At 50.0% G+C, this 18,118-nt stretch overlaps 1 protein-coding gene across 6 annotated transcripts in view; it reads left to right on the top strand.

Moving 5' to 3' along the window:
- CRIM1 (cysteine rich transmembrane BMP regulator 1) overlaps window positions 1-18,118 on the top strand; it is a 158,925-nt gene that overhangs the window by 74,740 nt on the left and 66,067 nt on the right. For 5 of the 6 annotated variants that reach the window (XM_036434768.2, XM_045580527.1, XM_045580530.1 and 2 more), the window contains 2 exons: window positions 3,100-3,342; window positions 4,340-4,460. In XM_036434768.2, the coding sequence (XP_036290661.1) occupies window positions 3,100-3,342; window positions 4,340-4,460 (364 nt within the window). The remainder of the gene's footprint in view (window positions 1-3,099; window positions 3,343-4,339; window positions 4,461-18,118) is intronic. The other variant, XM_045580529.1, reaches the window with a different exon arrangement.

The raw sequence follows: 18,118 nt of genomic DNA, 5'->3' as shown, positions 1-18,118 counted from the left end.
ACTACAGAAGAAAAATCAATGAAACAGGCAAAGAAGGAAGAAACTAAAACATTTAAAAGAATTGAACATATAAACTACAAGTAAGAAAATTTGATCAATAAAGCCTTAAATGAATTTGAAAATCTAGATGAATCAAATAACATTTCTGACTCAAGTACGTTAGTAAGAAAAGATTATTCTAAAAGAGGTAGAACAGGTGAATAATCGACAAAGAAGAAATCTGTTGCTCCCTGCTTTAAAATAAAAATGCCGAGTAGAGACAGTTTCCAGGTGGGTTTTATGAAAACATCATAGAACAGATAATTCCTATATGAGAAAGAGGTAGAATGTGAAACAGCTCATTGAGAAAGTGTGACTCTGAAGATAAGACCAAATGACGCTAACACACACACAAAAGAGAGAGCTACAGGTTAATAGTAAGCAAGCTTACACATTTTTTAAAATTTAATTTTAGGAGTTAAGTCCAGCTGGATCTTTTGCAACAGGTTTATTCTAAGACAAGGATGATTTAAAATCTAATTGAGTGTATGAGTGAGTTAAAGGGAAAACCAGTATGAACATCTTGAGAAAAGTTGAAAATAGCACTTAATCAGATTTAACCCTCTTTTTTAACATTCTTAAGTCTTTTCCAAGGGGTGTTTTTTGCAACAGTGTATTACAAAGGCAGTTCTTAAGAAGTAAACAAATTTCTTAAGGCCCTAACTGCAGAACACACATCAACAGATGACAATGTTGGGACTGTTTAACGAAACAAAAAGAGCCAAAGAGGAAGATCTAATGTGTTGGGTTTTAATAAAAACAAGTTTTATTGATGCATATGTTTGAAAAGTGATTATAGATACCAACTATTTCACACAATTAGAACGTAATAAAATGTGATGGAGAAAAGAATTAATTTTGGCCCATTAACAAGAGTAGGAATGAAGAGCTGTTTGCAGTTGAAGTCACAGAACTCTTATTAATTAGGAGATCGTGTGTTTGTGTCAGCCAGATACGCCGTCTCCTAGGTGCAGCTTACAAACTCCATCTCCGCCAGTCCCCGTACAGTCGAGATTCACTGTCTCCTCCTCAGCCTTTTGCTCTGTTCTGCCCATTCTGACAGGGATCCAAGAGTGGAATTCCCCTTTACAACTCCATGCAGTTGCCTGTAGTTTTATTGGATGAAAAGAAGATACTTGAGCCGAAACCAGTTTGGCTCAGTGGATAGTGTCGGCCTGCGTGCTGAAAGGTCCCAGGTTCGATTCCGGTCAAGGGCATGTACCTTGGTTGCGGGCACATCCCCAGTAGGGGGTGTGCAAGAGGCAGCTGATCGATGATTCTCTCTCATCGATGTTTCTAACTCTCTATCCCTCTCTCTTTCTTTCTGTAAAAAAAAAAACACAAAATATATTTTTTTAAAAAGAAGAAGAAGATACTTGCAATCCTCCATCTATCCTGCTGCTCCCTCCTCTGCCTCCCCGTGCCAGTCCTGGGGCACACGATTGGGGGATGCTCTTCCCCAGCCCTCTCCACGGCCCAGCCCTCACTCCTTCAGGTCTTTGTTCAAATATCAGCCTCTCCCCAGGTTTTCACTGCTCCCTCTTCTCCTATGCATCCTCTCATTCCCCTTTGCTCTGTTCTTTTCTTTCCACTTACTACCCTCTATTATCTCCCTAGTTTGCTTATGCATATTGTTTGTTGTTTATTTTCCGTCACCCTCCACTGCATTGTAAGTTTTGTGTGTTTTTTTTTGTTTTTAGGTCAGGGGTCAATGCTTCTTCTTTGTATGGGGTACTCCAGGCTGCTGGAACAGCGGGAGCTCAGTACGGATTTTTGAATGAATGAAGTAGAGCTGTGAGGAGGAAGACTTTTCTGTACTGTGTTTTGATTGGATATGAAGGAGTTAGATAAGGAAGATGGACGGTTAAATTAGAGATACAGCAGCTGAGGTAGAAAATGGCCCGGGGAACACGTGGCTTGGGAAATAGATCTGCTTCCGTGCAATGAAGACCAGGAGAGCTGAAAGCGAGGAGACCGTGATTCTCGCCTTAGGTTTACCACTGACCTTGGGCGGATCTCTTCTCCTCTCGGCTACAGCCTCTTTATCTACAAAGAGGTGAATGTTTTCAAAGGAGAAGACTGTGAACTAGGTCTAACCCTTCTTTGTGATCCTATGTGGGTTTTGCATGAGGAAAGACAGAGCTTATGGTAGCGTACCCTGATACTGCGTGGTACCATCTCCCCAGCCTCCCACCTCCCCACCCCCACCCCCAAGGTCCTGAGGCTACTGTGACGCGTGCTTTTGGTTTATTTCAGTCTTTCCTCAATGACCTAATTCATGTTGGTGTACATTTCTTAAGAAGGTAAATGAGTGAGCTGAGGTATGTACCGATGGCTCCGGAAGCTAGAGCTTTGCTTGGCCGGTTTTTAAGACTGAGGTGCAGCGACAGATGAGTGCATCCTGCTAGAGAAAAGGGAACGCGGGACATTTGCTGGATCTCTGCTGGAGACAGAAACACACCAGATGCCATTTAGGGGAAATTACATGGGAATTTGGCCCGCCGGCCTCCTTGCTGGGATTCCACATCCCAGAGTCATAGCATCTTAATAAGCTCCTCTCCTCAGCCACCGGAGCACGGAGGCTGAGCGCTTCCGTGCTGACTGTCATGGGCCTTGTCTCGCCCCTGGAGCAGCCATGATTTACGTGCGGGTCTGTTTTGTTACTTACGCGTGCACTCTTTTCAGAGAACAGCCCTCAAGGCTGCCTCTGAGTGCAGGGATCTCTCATTTAGTCAGTGACTGCGTTCAGTGTTCCGATTCTCCAGACCCTGTAGGCGCCTTCCCTTTGCCTGTCTTCGTCTTGGCCAGTGCGTTGGACGTGGATCGTTCAACACAAGTGAGAGGGAAGGTGGAGACGGAGGCAGGGTCGGCCTCCCAGCCCGGTGTCGGGAGCAGACCTCGGGGGAGATGTCATGGCGGTGAGGGTTTTCACCAGGCTTCTCCCCTCCCGTCCTCTCTGGCTCCTCAGGGCGGCGTGTGCTTCTGCGGACAGCACCCCCCGCGCCCGCCCCCCCCCCCCCCCCCCCCCGGCCCGCGCTAACCTCTGTGTCTCCCGTCCAGAAGAGAAGCCGGACTGCTCCAAGGCCCGCTGCGAAGTGCAGTTCTCCCCGCGCTGCCCGGAGGACTCCGTCCTGATCGAGGGCTACGCTCCGCCCGGGAAGTGCTGCCCCTTACCCAGCCGCTGCGTGTGCGACCCCGCGGGCTGCCTGCGCAAAGTGTGCCAGCCAGGCTACCTGAACATCCTGGTGTCCAAGGCCTCGGGCAAGCCGGGGGAGTGCTGCGACCTCTACGAGTGCAAGCCAGGTACGCCCGTCCCTCCTCCCGCGCGGAGATGGGTCTCATCCGCACTCCGCGTGTCTGCGCTCTGGGCTCACGGATCCCGACCTCCCGCCGCCTCTTCAGAGAAGCAGGGAAATGATCCCCTGGTGCCCCATTCCTCCAGGGAGGGACCATGTCTGTTTCTCTCTTCTTCTTCTTTCCCCCCCTCAACGTGTGCTTGATGGGATTAAAATGTATGGTACCTGCTGCTTCATTCCCTCCTCCCCCCCCCCCCCCAAAAAAAAAAGGTCCGAGCCTTCCTCTGCAGATTTGTCTGTTACTTTTAATGACCACATTTAAGATAACCACCATCCATAAAACAGGAAGCTGTTGTTAGGGACATACATGCATCAGAATGCCAGGCGTGCAGTAACCAGGCGCTCAGCCCCGATCTCTCTTGCCCGCTGCCCGCCTGCCTCCCTCCGTCGGCTCCAGTGGCATGTGCTCAGTCATCCTCGGCTGTTCACTCCCCTTCTTGGCCACGTGCGATCCGCCGTGGTGCCCTGGCTGTTTCTTGCTTTGGGTCATTTCTAACTCCCTTGGTCCTCCGGTTGTGTGTCCGGCCTGGCCTGTGAACAGGTCCAGGCTACATACAGTGATTTCCTCTTTACAAGTCTCTCCAACCGTTCGTCAGACTTCTTTCACCTGCTGGGTAAACGCTTCGGCCGAAACCGTCCCCTGTGCATCTCTTGAACTGTTTCATTAGAAGCGCATCCACCCGCATAACCACCCTTGGCTGACGGCCCTCTCTGCGTCTTCCTCCGGACTCTGACGTGTCCTGTCCCCCGCTCTCCGCGGGCGAAGACCCGGGGCGGTGGCCGTTCTCGGACGTTGAGTGGAACGAACAAGCCCGAGTCCGGACAGGCCTCTGGGAAGCGAGGCCGCTGCAGAGACGTGTCCCGAGCCAGGGTTTCATGCGGGGACTCGGTCAAAATGCCAGTAACATGTCTCAGTAAACGGTGCCTCTGTCTGCCCCTTCCAGTGTTCAGCGTGGACTGCAGCACTGTGGAGTGCCCCTCCGTTCAGCAGGCCGTGTGCCCCCTGGATAGCTACGAAACTCAAGTCAGACTCACGGCGGACGGTTGCTGCACGCTGCCAACAAGGTCGGTCTGTCCTCGGTTTACGAGCCTCCTCCTGTCTCGTGTGCGAGCATCCTGGGAGGCTCAGTTCCCAGCATGCAGGTGTGTTCTCCCCAGCCAGGAGGGACACCCGGTCTTCTCCCGCCTCTGCGGAGAAACCGCTGAGCCGTTACAGCAGCTTGGCGTTGACCGGTGTGGTTCCTCGGATCCAAGCCAGGTGTTAGCCAGGGGCAGCCACGAGTCCTCACAGATCCTTCATGCCGGGGTGCCGGGCACTTGGGCAGGCCGGGAGCTGTCCAGGCAGACCTGCCCCTCGGGAGGTAGCGGGGAGACAGTGAGGAGGCCCTCCACAGCTGGCAGGTCAGTCCATCCTCTGCAGTGACTCTCACAGGAGCCTGGCCATGGTGACCAGTAGGATGAAACCTTACACCTTGGAGTCCCTCCCCTCCACCCCCCCCAAAGATTCTTCACATTTGTCATCACATCTACCAGACCCAGTGCTTGCAGAGGCAGAGAGGCTACGTTTTGCAGTATTTTCTGGAGTAACAGACACATCTCTCTCTGGCTTGATGGGGAGGGGGAGGGGCGGGCCTTCTGGTCGTAGCAACAGGACATCCACTTAGCCTGTAGGATCGGCTCCTCCCCGAGCGTGAAGGGCCGCAGGTCTGTTCTGAGGGGCTTCCTGGCACCACCGTAGCGCTGGCCCTTGGGCTGGGCTTTTGGGAAGACCCTGCTTGGAAACAGAGGCCTCACATCCCGCTTCTCCTTCTAAGAGGCTCCCTCATCCTCTGCCATGACCTTCCTTCCCCAGGCCACTTCGGCGTCATTTAGACTAAGTCATCTCATTCCTTTCCACTTCTGCTCTGCGTTTACTATCCAGACTCTGCCTCCTCTCCCTGTCTCCCTCAGTCCCAGGGCCAGGCACTCAGCACCTGTGCTTGTTGCGTGTATAGTTGTGCTTATGCCTCTGGGAACATCTCTGGTCCTTAGTGAAGGTGAGTACCCGTTACTTGTCCATAACTGGAGTAGACGTTTCAGGCTGTTCTGGCAATTACTTCTTCCTTCTTTCTTGTCTCAAAATACATGACACCCCCTCACCTTCGTCCTGTCCGAGACCCTGAGATTCTCTCCGACATATTTGACATGACTTCCCTGTTGATGTTTTTTACACTGCACCATAAAACAGATACAAAAGCTCCTGCGAAGATGACATACTAGTGCCACAGCCCCTTCTTATGCCACCGTGGTAGGAGAATCTGCGTGCAGGTGCTCGGAAAGGGGTGAAGCATCGTGCAAACATGGGGCATCACTAATCCATAAAGGAAAGAGAGTGGAGCATCGCTGAAAGCAACAGACGTCCCTGCAAGGTCTTTATGAACAGGGAAGGGGCAGGGTGTGTTAGAGAACCCAGTTAATCGGAGCAGAGCCAGGCGTTAGGGGAGGAGAAGGGACGGCGCTCGCTAACTGTGATCAGGGTGAGTGAGGCAGGACCATCTGCGCGGAGGAGGCACAGCAGGGGCTCGGCGTGGGTAGACGCTAGGAAGACCTCTGTGATCTCACTAAAGAAGAAACGTTTGCTCACAGCAATGAACTGGGCTGCTTCCTGAGCTAGACGGAGCTCCCCGGAGCTGGAGACGTTTCTGTCTGTCTGCATGGCCACCGGCCAGGAACGCTTAGGAATGCGGTGTCGGAAAGGAGGTTCAGCTAGATGCCATCCGTCTTTCTCCCCAAGCTTCCGTGGGCCGGGTAAACATAAACCTCAGGATGGTTACTGTCGTAGGGACGTGGTTTGTGACTTTGCTTTCGGAGCTGAGGCGTGCTCAGGGGAAGGTGCGGCTGATGCAGGAACGGGGGACACGGACGAGGAAGTCACTCGGGGCCCCGCTGTAAATGATTTGCAGGGAAGGGGTGCGACCTCACAGCTCTTCAGTTTCCTGTGCTTTAGGTAGTCAGTGACCCCTGCTCACCTCCCCACCACCCCCTTCTCCACACGCATCCTGTGTTCCCGCCTGACACGGCCCTCCCCGAGCGCTCTCACGCTCCCTGCCTTTGGCGTTTGCACCTGACTCCTCTCCCCCTTCGACAGCTTTCGCCCCTCCTTCGGATGGCAGTTCCCTCTCTTCAAAGTGTTTTCAGTCTTCAGCCCCTATGGATGACTCCCTTTTAACTTAATCCCCGTGCATCTCTTTATCATAGCACTTTAATAATACATAACATCATTGAATCTTTTTTGTCAGCTTTTTTTTCTCCTCTGTGTGATTCTCAAGGGAAGAGGATATTTTAGAGCCTCTAGTACCTAGAATAGGATTTGATGTATACCAACCTACATGGATGGATGGATGGACGGACGGACGGACGGACGAACAAATGTGCCCACTCTTAGGCATAGTGACTTTTATGTTGAAGAAGAGGAAAATTATCTTCCTGCCTTCGCTCGCTTTAAAGCCCTTGCAGTTTTTCCCCAACCCCCTTCTTGACGGCCCAGTTCTCAGTACTTTATAAACCGTCCATTGCGAACACCACGCTCACCTTTCAAAGCACAGGGTTCCTTTATCTCTCCCTTCCACCTTTCCTGGTGGTGTCTATCCTGTAGGGCTCCAGTTAAGTCCCGCTTTGCCCACAAAGGTCTTCATGCTCCAGCCAGCCCCTCCGCGCCCCGCAGGAACTCCCAAAATAGACCCGCCCGTGTTGCCGTTCATCTTACACTTCCTTGCATTGTTCTGGGTGTTACATGCATTCAGTCTTGTCTCACCAACAGAAGGACGTTTCTAAGGTCAGAAATTGTGTCTTTTCTTTTCCTCTGTGCAGGCAATAAACACTGAATAATTGCTAAGCACAGAATATGTTCAGACTGCGGCTTAACCTAGTTCAGCATATTACGTAGGTTCACGCCTTACTAGGGAGGACAGTAGACAAGCCATATCTTGACAGGAGAATGAAAACCAAACCATCATGTGGAAATGGAAATAGAAAGAAGAGAGCCTAGTAGGTAGTAATAGTGGCAGTATTTTAAGAGAAAAACCAACCAACAAACAAAAAAACAAGATGTAACTTTGTTCCCATGTATGAACCATGTTCAAAATTTGCTCTCATAAGCATGTAAAATCCTATTATGATTGTTTGACCTTCATCGGCATAATTGGAAAGAGCATTGTTAAGAACTTAGAGGCATTCTAGATAAAACTGTGTGGAGAATTCAGAGGGGCCAAAGAAGAATTTAGGACAAAGTAGAGACTCATCTTAGGTGAAAGTAAGCACCCTCTTGTAAGGATTTATTATGCCTTCCATAGACTACAAAAGGAATCTGTACCTTTCTCCCACCTGATCTTAAAAAATAATCCCCTCCCTCCCTCATTTCCATCCGGCTGGAATTGCTATTCCCAGGGAGACTATATCACCTGCTGTTTAAGGATGAGTGCTCGCTCAGTTTGTTAATGCTATTAGAGTTGTCTGTTTTCAGTTCAGTCAGTCACTCAGTTATTCATTCATGAGTTGAGCCCTCACACGTGACAGACACTGATGTGCTTTTCACACGTGCGTATCCCCTTCCGAATTTATCCCTGACCACTCTGTCCCCCCACCCCCCTTTCTAAGCCCAGGTTATGCCTTCATTCCTTGCTGCATCTCTTCTTTTCCTTAATGGCCCATCATCCTGTGTTTCATCCTGTTTAGACATCATTCTTAAGTGATATAATTAGCTTTTAACCATTTTTAGTCCTTCCCTCCCTCAGCTTGGGTTAGGTTTCCAGGCCGCCTGCCAATTCTTTTCATTCTTTTCTCTTCTCTTGGCACTGGACTGTGATGGGAGCTCTGTGGCCGGGGGAAGGAGTGCGCCGGGCCTTCCATTGGGCCTAAGCACTGCATGATGACAAGGAGAAATGGGACGGTCCATGGGGCTCATGGCACTTTATAGTCTCTGGAAGGCCTTTTGTCCGTGTGCGACAGGGTAGTCACTCTGATCCCGGTGGCGTCTTTGCAGGGAAGGAAAAGCAAAACATTCTGTAAGTGGCACGTAGGTAGCGGTACCAAAGACAGCTTAACTGTGCACTGTGCCCTGCTGTTTACAGGGCACTCACTTTGGTTATTCTCATTTTATTGCCATCTGGCTCCGTGAGGAACTGACGGACATGAAAGCGGGTTGAGAAGTACGTTACCTGTGCAGAATCACAAATGTTCTCTGGCGCAAGGGCAGAGCAGGCCCAAGTCTTGAGCCCAGGTTCTTTGATTCAAAGGCCTGTGCTCTGCAGCTTTTTTGATAAGTGTGTATGAGTGTGTGTGTGTGTGTGTGTGTGTGTGTGTGTGTGTTAAGTCGAGGAACTATATCAATGAATATGAATTCAGATCTCATCAACATACTTATTTATATCAGCATAGTACATATTAACACGATGTACGTATGCTTCAGTTACTCGTTGCTGTGTAACAAGCCACCCCCAAATGTAATAGCTTAAAGCAGTGGTCGGCAAACTCATTAGTCAACAGAGCCAAATATCAACAGTACAACGATTGAAATTTCTTTTGAGAGCCAAATCTTTTAAACTTAAACTATATAGGTAGGTCCATTGTTATTAACTTAATTAAGGTCCTCCTAAGCTGAGCTGGCCTTTGCTAAAAACTCAAAAGGGCCAGAGAGCCTCATGTGGCTCGAGAGCTGCCGTTTGCCGACCACCGGTTATTATGTCACTCACATGTCTGGGAACTCAGCTGGGAGGCCTTGTCACCTGAAGGCAGAATTGAGAGGACGTAGCAAAGCCGTGAGAGACCTCTTCGAAGTCACAGGGCACCACCCCCACCACTTTCTGTTGGTCAAAGCAAGTCACCAGGAGAGCCCCGGATCCAAGAGCAGACAGTAGATCCCACAGGAGAAAGGGCAAAGAGTGTGTGGCCATTTTAACCGGCCATGGCATACATTCATTTAGTCATGTAGGTGCTCATTTGATTTCATTTTCACGTCGTAAAGTGTGAAGGGCTATAGCTACGTGAGCCTTTCCCAAGGTGAACGTCCTTCTGGCCCAGGGGCTCCGGTCCTCGGCGTCCTTCAGGCAGCCTGGTCGTGAGGCTGCTTTCCCTGCCTGGCTGGGTCTCTTCCCTTGCCCATCAGCAGCTCTCCTGGGGCCAGAATCTGCCCTTGACCTCTATAACTTAACTTTTCGCCAGTCTTTGTAGATGAGGCTTCCGGGGTAGACACTAGTTAAAAATCCAGGCAGTATTACCTCCCTGCATTATTCACTTCCATTGTAACTCAAATGAGGTTTTCAGTACCCTGTGCATTTTGATTTGTTACATAACTATTTTTATATTTTTATTAAGATGAATGAGGGTAATAATGTTACTGACAGTTACTTTCTAAATTTATTATAATGAGATTTGTTCCAAGCTTTTTGTTCTGAAGTGTTCTGTTATCAATTTCTGTCTGTAAATAGGCATTTCTTGAAAGTTACAGAGAAAAACCCAACAGGATTGTTTGATGGTGGAAATATCAATAAGCCACTGGTTCTAGTGTTCAAACGTAAAATAGGGTTTCTCCTGCTTGAGTCCAGCACAGCGAGCCCGGCTCCCAAGCTCCTTCCTGGCTCTGGCCTCTCTGGCTAAAGTAGGGGTGTCGAACTCAATCAGAGAAGGGGCCAAAATCTAAAATCCAGCCTAAATCGCGTGCCGAATGGTTTACTGAACAGTCATAAACTGTCATTGTGATGGAAACGCAGCGGAGTGCAGTGATGACAGCGTGGTGCCGGCCACATTGCAAGGCCTGGCGGGACGGATTTGGCCCGCGGGCCTTGTGTTTGACACATGTGGGCTAAAGTGTCCCGTTCTCTTTCAGATCCTGTATCCGCAACAGTTTGTGTCTCTTGCTTTCTGCGACACACACTCTTCCCCCTTCACCAGGGGGCAGGTTGTACTTTCTTTTTAAATCACGATAGGGAAACATGTTAAACTTCTTCTTAGTTCAGTACTAGCTGGTTTTGCTTAGTGGCTAGAGCGTCAACCTGTGGATTGAAGGGTCCCAGGTTTGATTCCGGTCAAGGGCACATGCCCAGGTTGTGGGCTTGATCTCTAGTGTGGGGCACGCAGAAGGCAGCCAATTAATGATTCTCTCTCATCACTGATGATTCTTTCTCTCCCTCTCCCTTTCTCTCTGAAATCAATAAAAATATGTTTTAAAAAATAAAAGAGCTCTAACCGGTTTAGCTCAGTGGATAGAGCGTCGGCCTGTGGACTGAAGGGTCCCAGGTTCGATTCTGATCAAGGGCATGTACCTTGGTTGCAGGCACATCCCCAGTAGTGGGTGTGCAGGAGGTGGCTGATGGATGTCTCTCTCTCATCGATGTTTCTAACTCTCCTCCCTTCCTCTCTGTAAAACAATCAATAAAATATATATATTTTTTTAGAAAATAAAAGAATTAGTCCAAAAGAATGGAAGATTTTCTTTGTTATGTTAGATAAACATTGACTGCTGTGTGACTGTGCAGTGGGAATGTAGTCGAGCCTGAATCATAGCGCTTACACAGGTGCGTGCACACTCTTCCCCCTCCACAGGGCAGGTGGCGTGGCTCTCCCATTTCAGAGATGCGTCCTCACCTGGAAAGGGCCCTGCCAGTGAGTGGCAGAGCCAGGCTGTGCTGTTTGTACAAGTCACACCAGGCAGCCCTGTCCGTCAGCCTGAGCCCCTCCCCAGCCCCACTCAGAGGGCTTAACAGTCCACGTCCTCGGCTTTGCTTTGTTGTTGTCCTCTGTGAGCGAAGTACATGTGAACAAACTGTGTAGAATCCTCCACACGTCACGTGGCACCGTGCACAGAGCACCTGGCTGATGTGGAGTGCTGGCGTCCAGGCGCCTTTCTGCATGACCTTGGACACGCCTCTCACGCCCTCGGGGACTGCTTTCTCGTCTGTGAGAGAGGAAGGAGAGGTGGGGTTTGATGATCGCAAAAGTAACTTCGACCTTTACATTCGTTGACTTTCCCAAACTCTTTAGTCGGGGAGGAACCCATGCCGCCGGCCACAGAAGACTCCTGGGAAAGGAAGGAGAAGGGAAGTTTTAGAAAATCCCAGTGTCTCACAGCTAATGGGGAAACACTTGATTTGCATAGTGAGAGGAAGGGGACAAAGTCCAAATGAAGTCATGAAAGATTTGTAGTTCCTTTTTTTTTTTTTTTTTTTTTTTTCACTAAGAAACCTTAGGAATGGCAAGAAGAAATATACTATTAGACCGACTAACGATTTAAACCACAGTCCTCAGCACTGGGTTGAATTGTAGAGCTGGGTGATAACCCAATAAAATAGACTGCCTATTATGGTTTTCAAATATACCGATAGTTCCTTATATAGCAGGTGCAGCGGCCATCTGACCAAAGGCTGGACTCACGTGACAAGGCTTTAATCTTAGAATCTGCTTTCTAACAGGATGTGGCTGTCCCTGCCGACGGCCTGCCTCGGTGGGCGTGCTCAGGCGAGGGGTAGGTGTAGCATTCTCACCTCCACACGTTGATTGGCATGAACTACGTGCTGTGCTTGGGGCTTGATAACATGTGGGTGCTTGTTTCTTCCAGCTGTACTTTCCCAGGGGTTCTGTCTCTCTTCCCTGTGACCCCTCTTTATCTAGCTCTTCCATGTTCGTGTTGGAGCGTTCTGTATTCCACACTAACTACTACACAAACACTTTGACTCACAGAGCATTGCCTTCGGGAAAGAGTTTGAGATTCTTTTTTTCTTAACTTTGGACCATCACTTTCTTTTTCTCTTAAAATGAAGAGCCATCTGCTGAATTCAGCTCCGTGCTTTTGTTGAAGCCTCCGTTCTATTTCTCTCTTACGAGACATGCACCTCCGAAGTCCATTTCCAGCTCATACCCTGTCACCTTTCGTCATAGCTCCAAACTCGGTAGGTCCAGGGACTGAAGTAAGGTAAAAGGAAGGATGCCAACCCCATGGTAGCTGGGATCTGTCAGATACTCAGGCCATCGCCAGAGCAACGGGGAGGAGCTCTGTAACACGCACAGGTTCATAACTGCTGCTTCACGTGGAAAACCGAGGATGCCTCGTTCCCATTCCTCAGTCCTGGCTTCTTGGGGCGATACCGTGTTTTGATGACGGAATCTTAGCAGATTGCTGCTTCTTGGGAAGGACAGAGATATTTCGGAAGGGAGCCGTCAGGGGTTCCAGAACTCACAGCCTGAAGTTGACTCATACTGGATGAAGCCAGTGGAATGGAATCTTTGGCACATCGTCTCTTCCCTTCAGAAGTGCTTGAGCTGAATCGGAATGAATCTAACCTCAAAGGTTAGGGAGTGGAAACGGCTCAGATTGGAAAGGGCTCAGTTACATGGCAGCGATGCACGGGGGACCTCCCGGAAGACCGAGAACATGGGGCTGGAAGTGGGACTTGGCGATGAGTAAAGACTGCCCAGGCCAGACGGAACTCAACAGTCTGACAGATAGCACTCTGCCAGTTCACAGCAGCGCCAGACCTTTGGGAGGTGATAAGAAGAGAACACACACCACCTGAGGTTTCTGCCCTCGAGAAAATGAATGGACTGGCTTTGTACCAAATAATAAAACCTGAATTTAAGAAAAAGCCATAAAGTGATAATGCCAGCGTTAAGTCCCAAGTCAGAAACCAAGGACCAGAAAGAAGGGAGGGAGGGAGGGAAGAAAAGAAAAGAAAAGAAAAGAAAGGAAAAAAAAGAAAAGAAAAGAAATAAAAGAAAGAGAACAGCTCGTGATACTTTTTCATATATTTCCCTGTTTGCTTATCCTTTTAAACCTTAGGATCACACAGCTCCCGCCGTCCTGAGAACTCGGTGGTTTTTCCTATTCCTCTGCCCCAGTCGCATCTGAGTCATCCGTTGCTTCTGAGTAATCGTCGTGGGGGACAGTGTCAGAGTGCTTTCGCTGTGTTTGCTAACCTACTTACACTCGGGGGATTGAGCTTCCCAGAGCCCCTCAGTCAGCTCTCATCTCCAGAGCCTCGGCCCCTCATTCTGCTGGTTGAAGCCTCAGAGGGTGCTGGGGGGACAGGGGGCTGGGGATTACACAGGAGCGCGGGCACATTAGCCCAGCCGGGCACAGAGGGCAGAGCCTGATCCGGAGGGTGGCTGGAACTGACAGGTTGTGGTGGGGTTTTTTTTGTCATAGCTCCGGGAGCATGCCCTGGTTCTCTGGGATGGCATTAAGCTCTTTAGATCCTGAGGTAATAATGTACTGTAGACCCATATGCTTTTAACATCGTGTTAGATAATTAAATTGCTTGTATAATAATACCTACTTGAATAGCCAGTGGAAATTGGCCCTAGAGATGCATTTTCGAAAGGACATTATCAAACCCTATCATTAATTATCACGTTCATCTATTCCCAAGACTTTGTCTCAAAAAAAGATGGCACTTAATAATATAGTTTCATTCCCTGTGTTTAAAGATCTGTCTGTTGGTAGGCAAATTTCTCTCATTCACTTCACTTTTTTTGGCAGTTTCCTTTCATTTGGATCATTCATCCGGCTGCTTTGAAGTGGAAACGTAACATTATACAATATGTAAAGTGTGCATTAGCAGAGCACGGATCTAAACCGTTTCTCTGACTCCTGACATGCTATCATGGTAGCGTTCTCTCTGTTTTTAAGCACATGCCTGGGGGGAAAGTTCGGAAATGTATTCGGAGCCCTTCTTTCTCAACTAAGAAAAGAACATCTATTCCGTTGCCCTCTGTCACAGTAATTTTTGGCCCCAAAGAGCAAGTCATCTCATAACTAAAAAAGCCGGAGTCTATATTAAACTCCGATGTTTTTAAAACAAAATAGTTGTAGGAATTCCATGTTGTTGTTGGACGTGTCCCCAGATGGAGGAAACTAAGCTTTCCTAGAAGTAGGGCCCTTGCCCACTGGAGATGAGCTGTCTCCGTGCGGAGACGATGATCTGTCAGTAATTCGTTTCATATGTGGGAGCCCGGCGCTTCCTTCCCACACGCCTGACACCCGTGTTTCCCCGTGTGTTTGACCAGTGTATGGCGTATAGTTTTGTTTTACGTGGGATTCAGTCCTGAAACAAAGCTCAAGGCTCTCCCTCCGGCTCCAGTGAATCACGGTTTGGTCTGAAGGGGCCTGACTGCCCCCAGAGTCTAAATACGTGGCCCCCTGACTGTCACTGAAAGACAGCTACTCAGCTGTGAGTGCCATTATGAGTTCCATTACACTTGGGGTGCGCTTGGGAAGCAGACTCCACCGCATGGGCCCTACAAACCCTGCCCAGCCCCGTTGGTGTTATCATCCTCATGACTGACACAGGCCACCGGAACCACGAGGCCAGGCAGCTCTGCAGAAGTGTATGGTGAAATTGTCCACATCACAGATCAGCAGCCCTAAAATGTTAAAGTCCTCCTCCCTGGAAATGTCAAGCACACCCCCAGATTCCACAGCATGTGTTTCACGCTTCCTTCCCACCTTTACGTTGGGTGGGGGTGACGGGCTCCCCCTTGTTGTGTGGACACGGTGTGCAGAGGGCGCGGGCTTCTGTCCGCCCAGTAGATGTGTAACCGCTTCACTGGGACCCTGGAGGTGGAGACAGCTGGTTTCTCCAGGACTTCGTGCTCGGTTAGTCCCGTGTGTGAGACAGCTGTCTTTTCAACAACCTCCTCCTGCCTTTGCCCTTGTTTGGAAAGGAAGGAGGTGTCTCCTGGCTCTCTGATGATGTGATCCAGTGCTTGGATTTCCATAGTGAGGCCATGGTTTCTTGAAGACTCTTCTGACGCTTCCTAAGGCGTCAGATGGAGTAGTCTTTGATGGTAAGGATGCCCCTTATATGGTGCCTAACCCAGATAAATAGTGTGTGCTTTCCACTGCATTTGCAGACCGTTCAGCTGTGGGGAGTCCTAACATCAGGACCCCATGGGGATTCGGATGTGTCCAGGGGACAAACGGTTGAGTGTTTATCGTGTGCCAGGCCTTGTGCTACCTGCCAGGACTCAGACGTGGCCCCCAGTGCGGAGGAGCCCGCAGCCAAAAGGAAGGCGAGTGTGTGTAAATCCCCGGCACTTAAGCCGCCACACGCTAGGGAAGCAGAAGTGTGCGAAAGAGAAAAGTAAGCTCGCAGAGCAGAGGGATGTTAATTCCCATTCGGAAAACAGTCCGTTTTGACTTTTGAACCGAATCTTTAAGAATGAGTCAGAGCCGGGCAGATGGAGAAAGAGGAAAGGGCATTCTAGGCTATTGGTGTCATTGCTTTTTAAACTTTTAATAGATTTTGCGACGTAAGACGTTCTAATCCCACCTATCTTTATGATTCAAGAAGAAGTTCATGACAGTTGTTTTCTCCTCAGATGACCTCCTCTTTGCAAGGCTGCATCCCTTGACTGAGATCTTTTCTGTTAAAGGTGCTTCTCAGTGTGATACGCAGGGTCCCTTAGTGCCCATCCCTGGCAGCCTCCCTAGCCACGCCCCCTGCAGGCCCCTCCATAAGGCCCCCCAGTCTCCTTCCCTCCTGGTGGGCTGGCCTGTTTGCTCCAGTCTAAGCACCCTGCAGCCTTTCTTGTGTCTGCACATTTGACGAGGCTTTTCCCTCTTCCCAGAATGTCCTCCCTCCCCCCCCGCCTCCCCACTGGTGGACACTTTGCAGCCTGTACCCCTCACCCTGCCAGGCACGGTACGCAGAGCATCGGCTGTTGTCTGGTCGGAAGAAGCATCCTGGAGAAGGGATCCTGGGAGGAGAGGAGATTTGCCATTGATATGAGGAGCTTCCATGTTGAGGACGTAGGACAGCTACTCCTGGGCGTGTGCTTCTCCCCAGCAGCTCTCGGCCGCCCAGAGGAGGAGGTCATTGGTTTGAATGGCAGTTTGCAGTTGGCAGCCTTGGGACTGAATTTGAGCCCCAGACGTGTTTCCTTTTACCTATATTTGGGGGGTGGGGTGGGGCATCTTTAGAATTCCCATCAACACTGAAAAACCTGGGAGGCTTCACGTGAAAACCTGGCTTCCCTGGGCATTTGGGAGGTACAGCAGCACCCCCATGTCGTTTCTGTGCGGAAGGAGGAGTGATGATGCCCCTCGGAGCAGGGCCCTCTGGAGGCCTCGGGAGTAGCTCTGCACTCCAGGATTCCCGCCCAGCCCCTACAGACTTCAGGTTTGCCGTCTCTGGCCTTAACTAACCTGCACTAACCTGCGGTTGAGGGTCAAGGGACCAGATGCAAACGAAGGTTAAAGGGGCAGGGCGATTAAAGACATCATGAGGGTGGTGGTTCGGGCGAGCCCCAGGGGTTTGGGCTGTCTCCTTAAGGAAGTGCCTCCGGATGAGGACCAGACTGAGGACAGGGAAGGGTCGGGGAGTAGAGGTGCCGTATGGGTGATGAGTCAGTGCGGGGAGCACACGCATGAGAGAACTGGGTGAGCCCTTGTGATCAGCGAGTAGGATGTTTCACGGGAGAGAGTTCAGAGCCTTGTGGCCTCGGCGAGAGCGGCTGAAGGGGGGCGGGAGCCAGAATCAGTGGATTTCAAAAATCGACCCCTTGACACCACTAGGAAGAGGAGAGCGTTATTACTGTCACTAATGCCAGGAAACACAGAGGGCACTTTACCTCATAGCCCTCCATTTGTACCTCCCCTGTAGTGGGCACATCCTCCAATTTCCGCCCCCAGCCCTGCTCCCCAGGAAAAAAATAGAACACCCCAAAAAGCAGATGGCTCTGCTGATGATTCTGAAAGGACAGTGAAGAACGCACCATTTCTGCCCGGCTGGGCGAGATGCAAGGAGATCACCGAGGAATTAGCTTGAGAAAAGGGGAAGGAGGTGTGTGACGTAGAGAGGAGTAAATCTCCCCCGGGAGACATGAGGAAAAAGACAACCCTAAGAAACAAATATCCATGGGGAGGAATACAGTTTTCCAAGTGGCAGTTTGACCCTCGGGTGGGAAACCCATTCTTTTTGGATGCTTCCTTTGCAGTCTCTTTTTAAAAACAATACGTTCCTGGAAGAGTTAATGCATGTAGTTAGTAGAGAATACATTAGGTTTAATTAAAGTTGGAGCTACTTTTTACAGCACAGGAATGTTCTGTGTGTATTGTACTTTCCGTTCCTGATAGCTGTTTCATTAATACACCGTGCGGAATCCTAGTAGTCCAAGTACTTTGCCCTTTTAACTCTGTCTATCCTTGGCTCCTGACTCCCGCGTGTGGAGCGGGTTTGATGGACAGGCAGTGGCTCTCCCTTCGGGCGCTCCGTTCAGACATGGGGCAAAGCCAGCGGCGGGCGGCCTCGCTCACAGAGGACCCCACAGAGTCGGTTTTCCTCCAAACAAGGGCAGAGATTGGGATGCGCTTGGGGAACGTGGGGTGTCCGATGGTTTGCTGCTTCCAGATGTCCGCCCCGACCCAAGGAGTTACCTGCAGGGGATGTCAGAATAACATTTACTGTCAGTGGCAGGCCCCCCCTCCCCCTCCGAGGGTTCATTCCAGAGTACCCGGGCCGCGCCCTGCTGAATGGCATGGGAGTAGCAAAGAGGACTCCTCTGCCCCACGGCCCCTTCTGGCAGGTCCCTAGAGTTTAGTATCCTCTGGTTCCTCTAGTCCTTCTGGCAAAACAAACCATTGGTTCTTGTACTTAGTAACGAAGCCCTAACTTGGTTATGAAGACAGCCCAGCGATACGAGAGATGTGGGGCGTATTGCTGCTCCTCCCGCGTAGCTCTGTCTTCATTGGCGGG

This window comes from Pipistrellus kuhlii, unplaced genomic scaffold (assembly GCF_014108245.1).
Source record: "Pipistrellus kuhlii isolate mPipKuh1 unplaced genomic scaffold, mPipKuh1.p scaffold_m20_p_13, whole genome shotgun sequence".
NCBI classification, from domain to species: domain Eukaryota; kingdom Metazoa; phylum Chordata; class Mammalia; order Chiroptera; family Vespertilionidae; genus Pipistrellus; species Pipistrellus kuhlii.
This window is presented reverse-complemented; position numbering and strand designations above follow the sequence as displayed.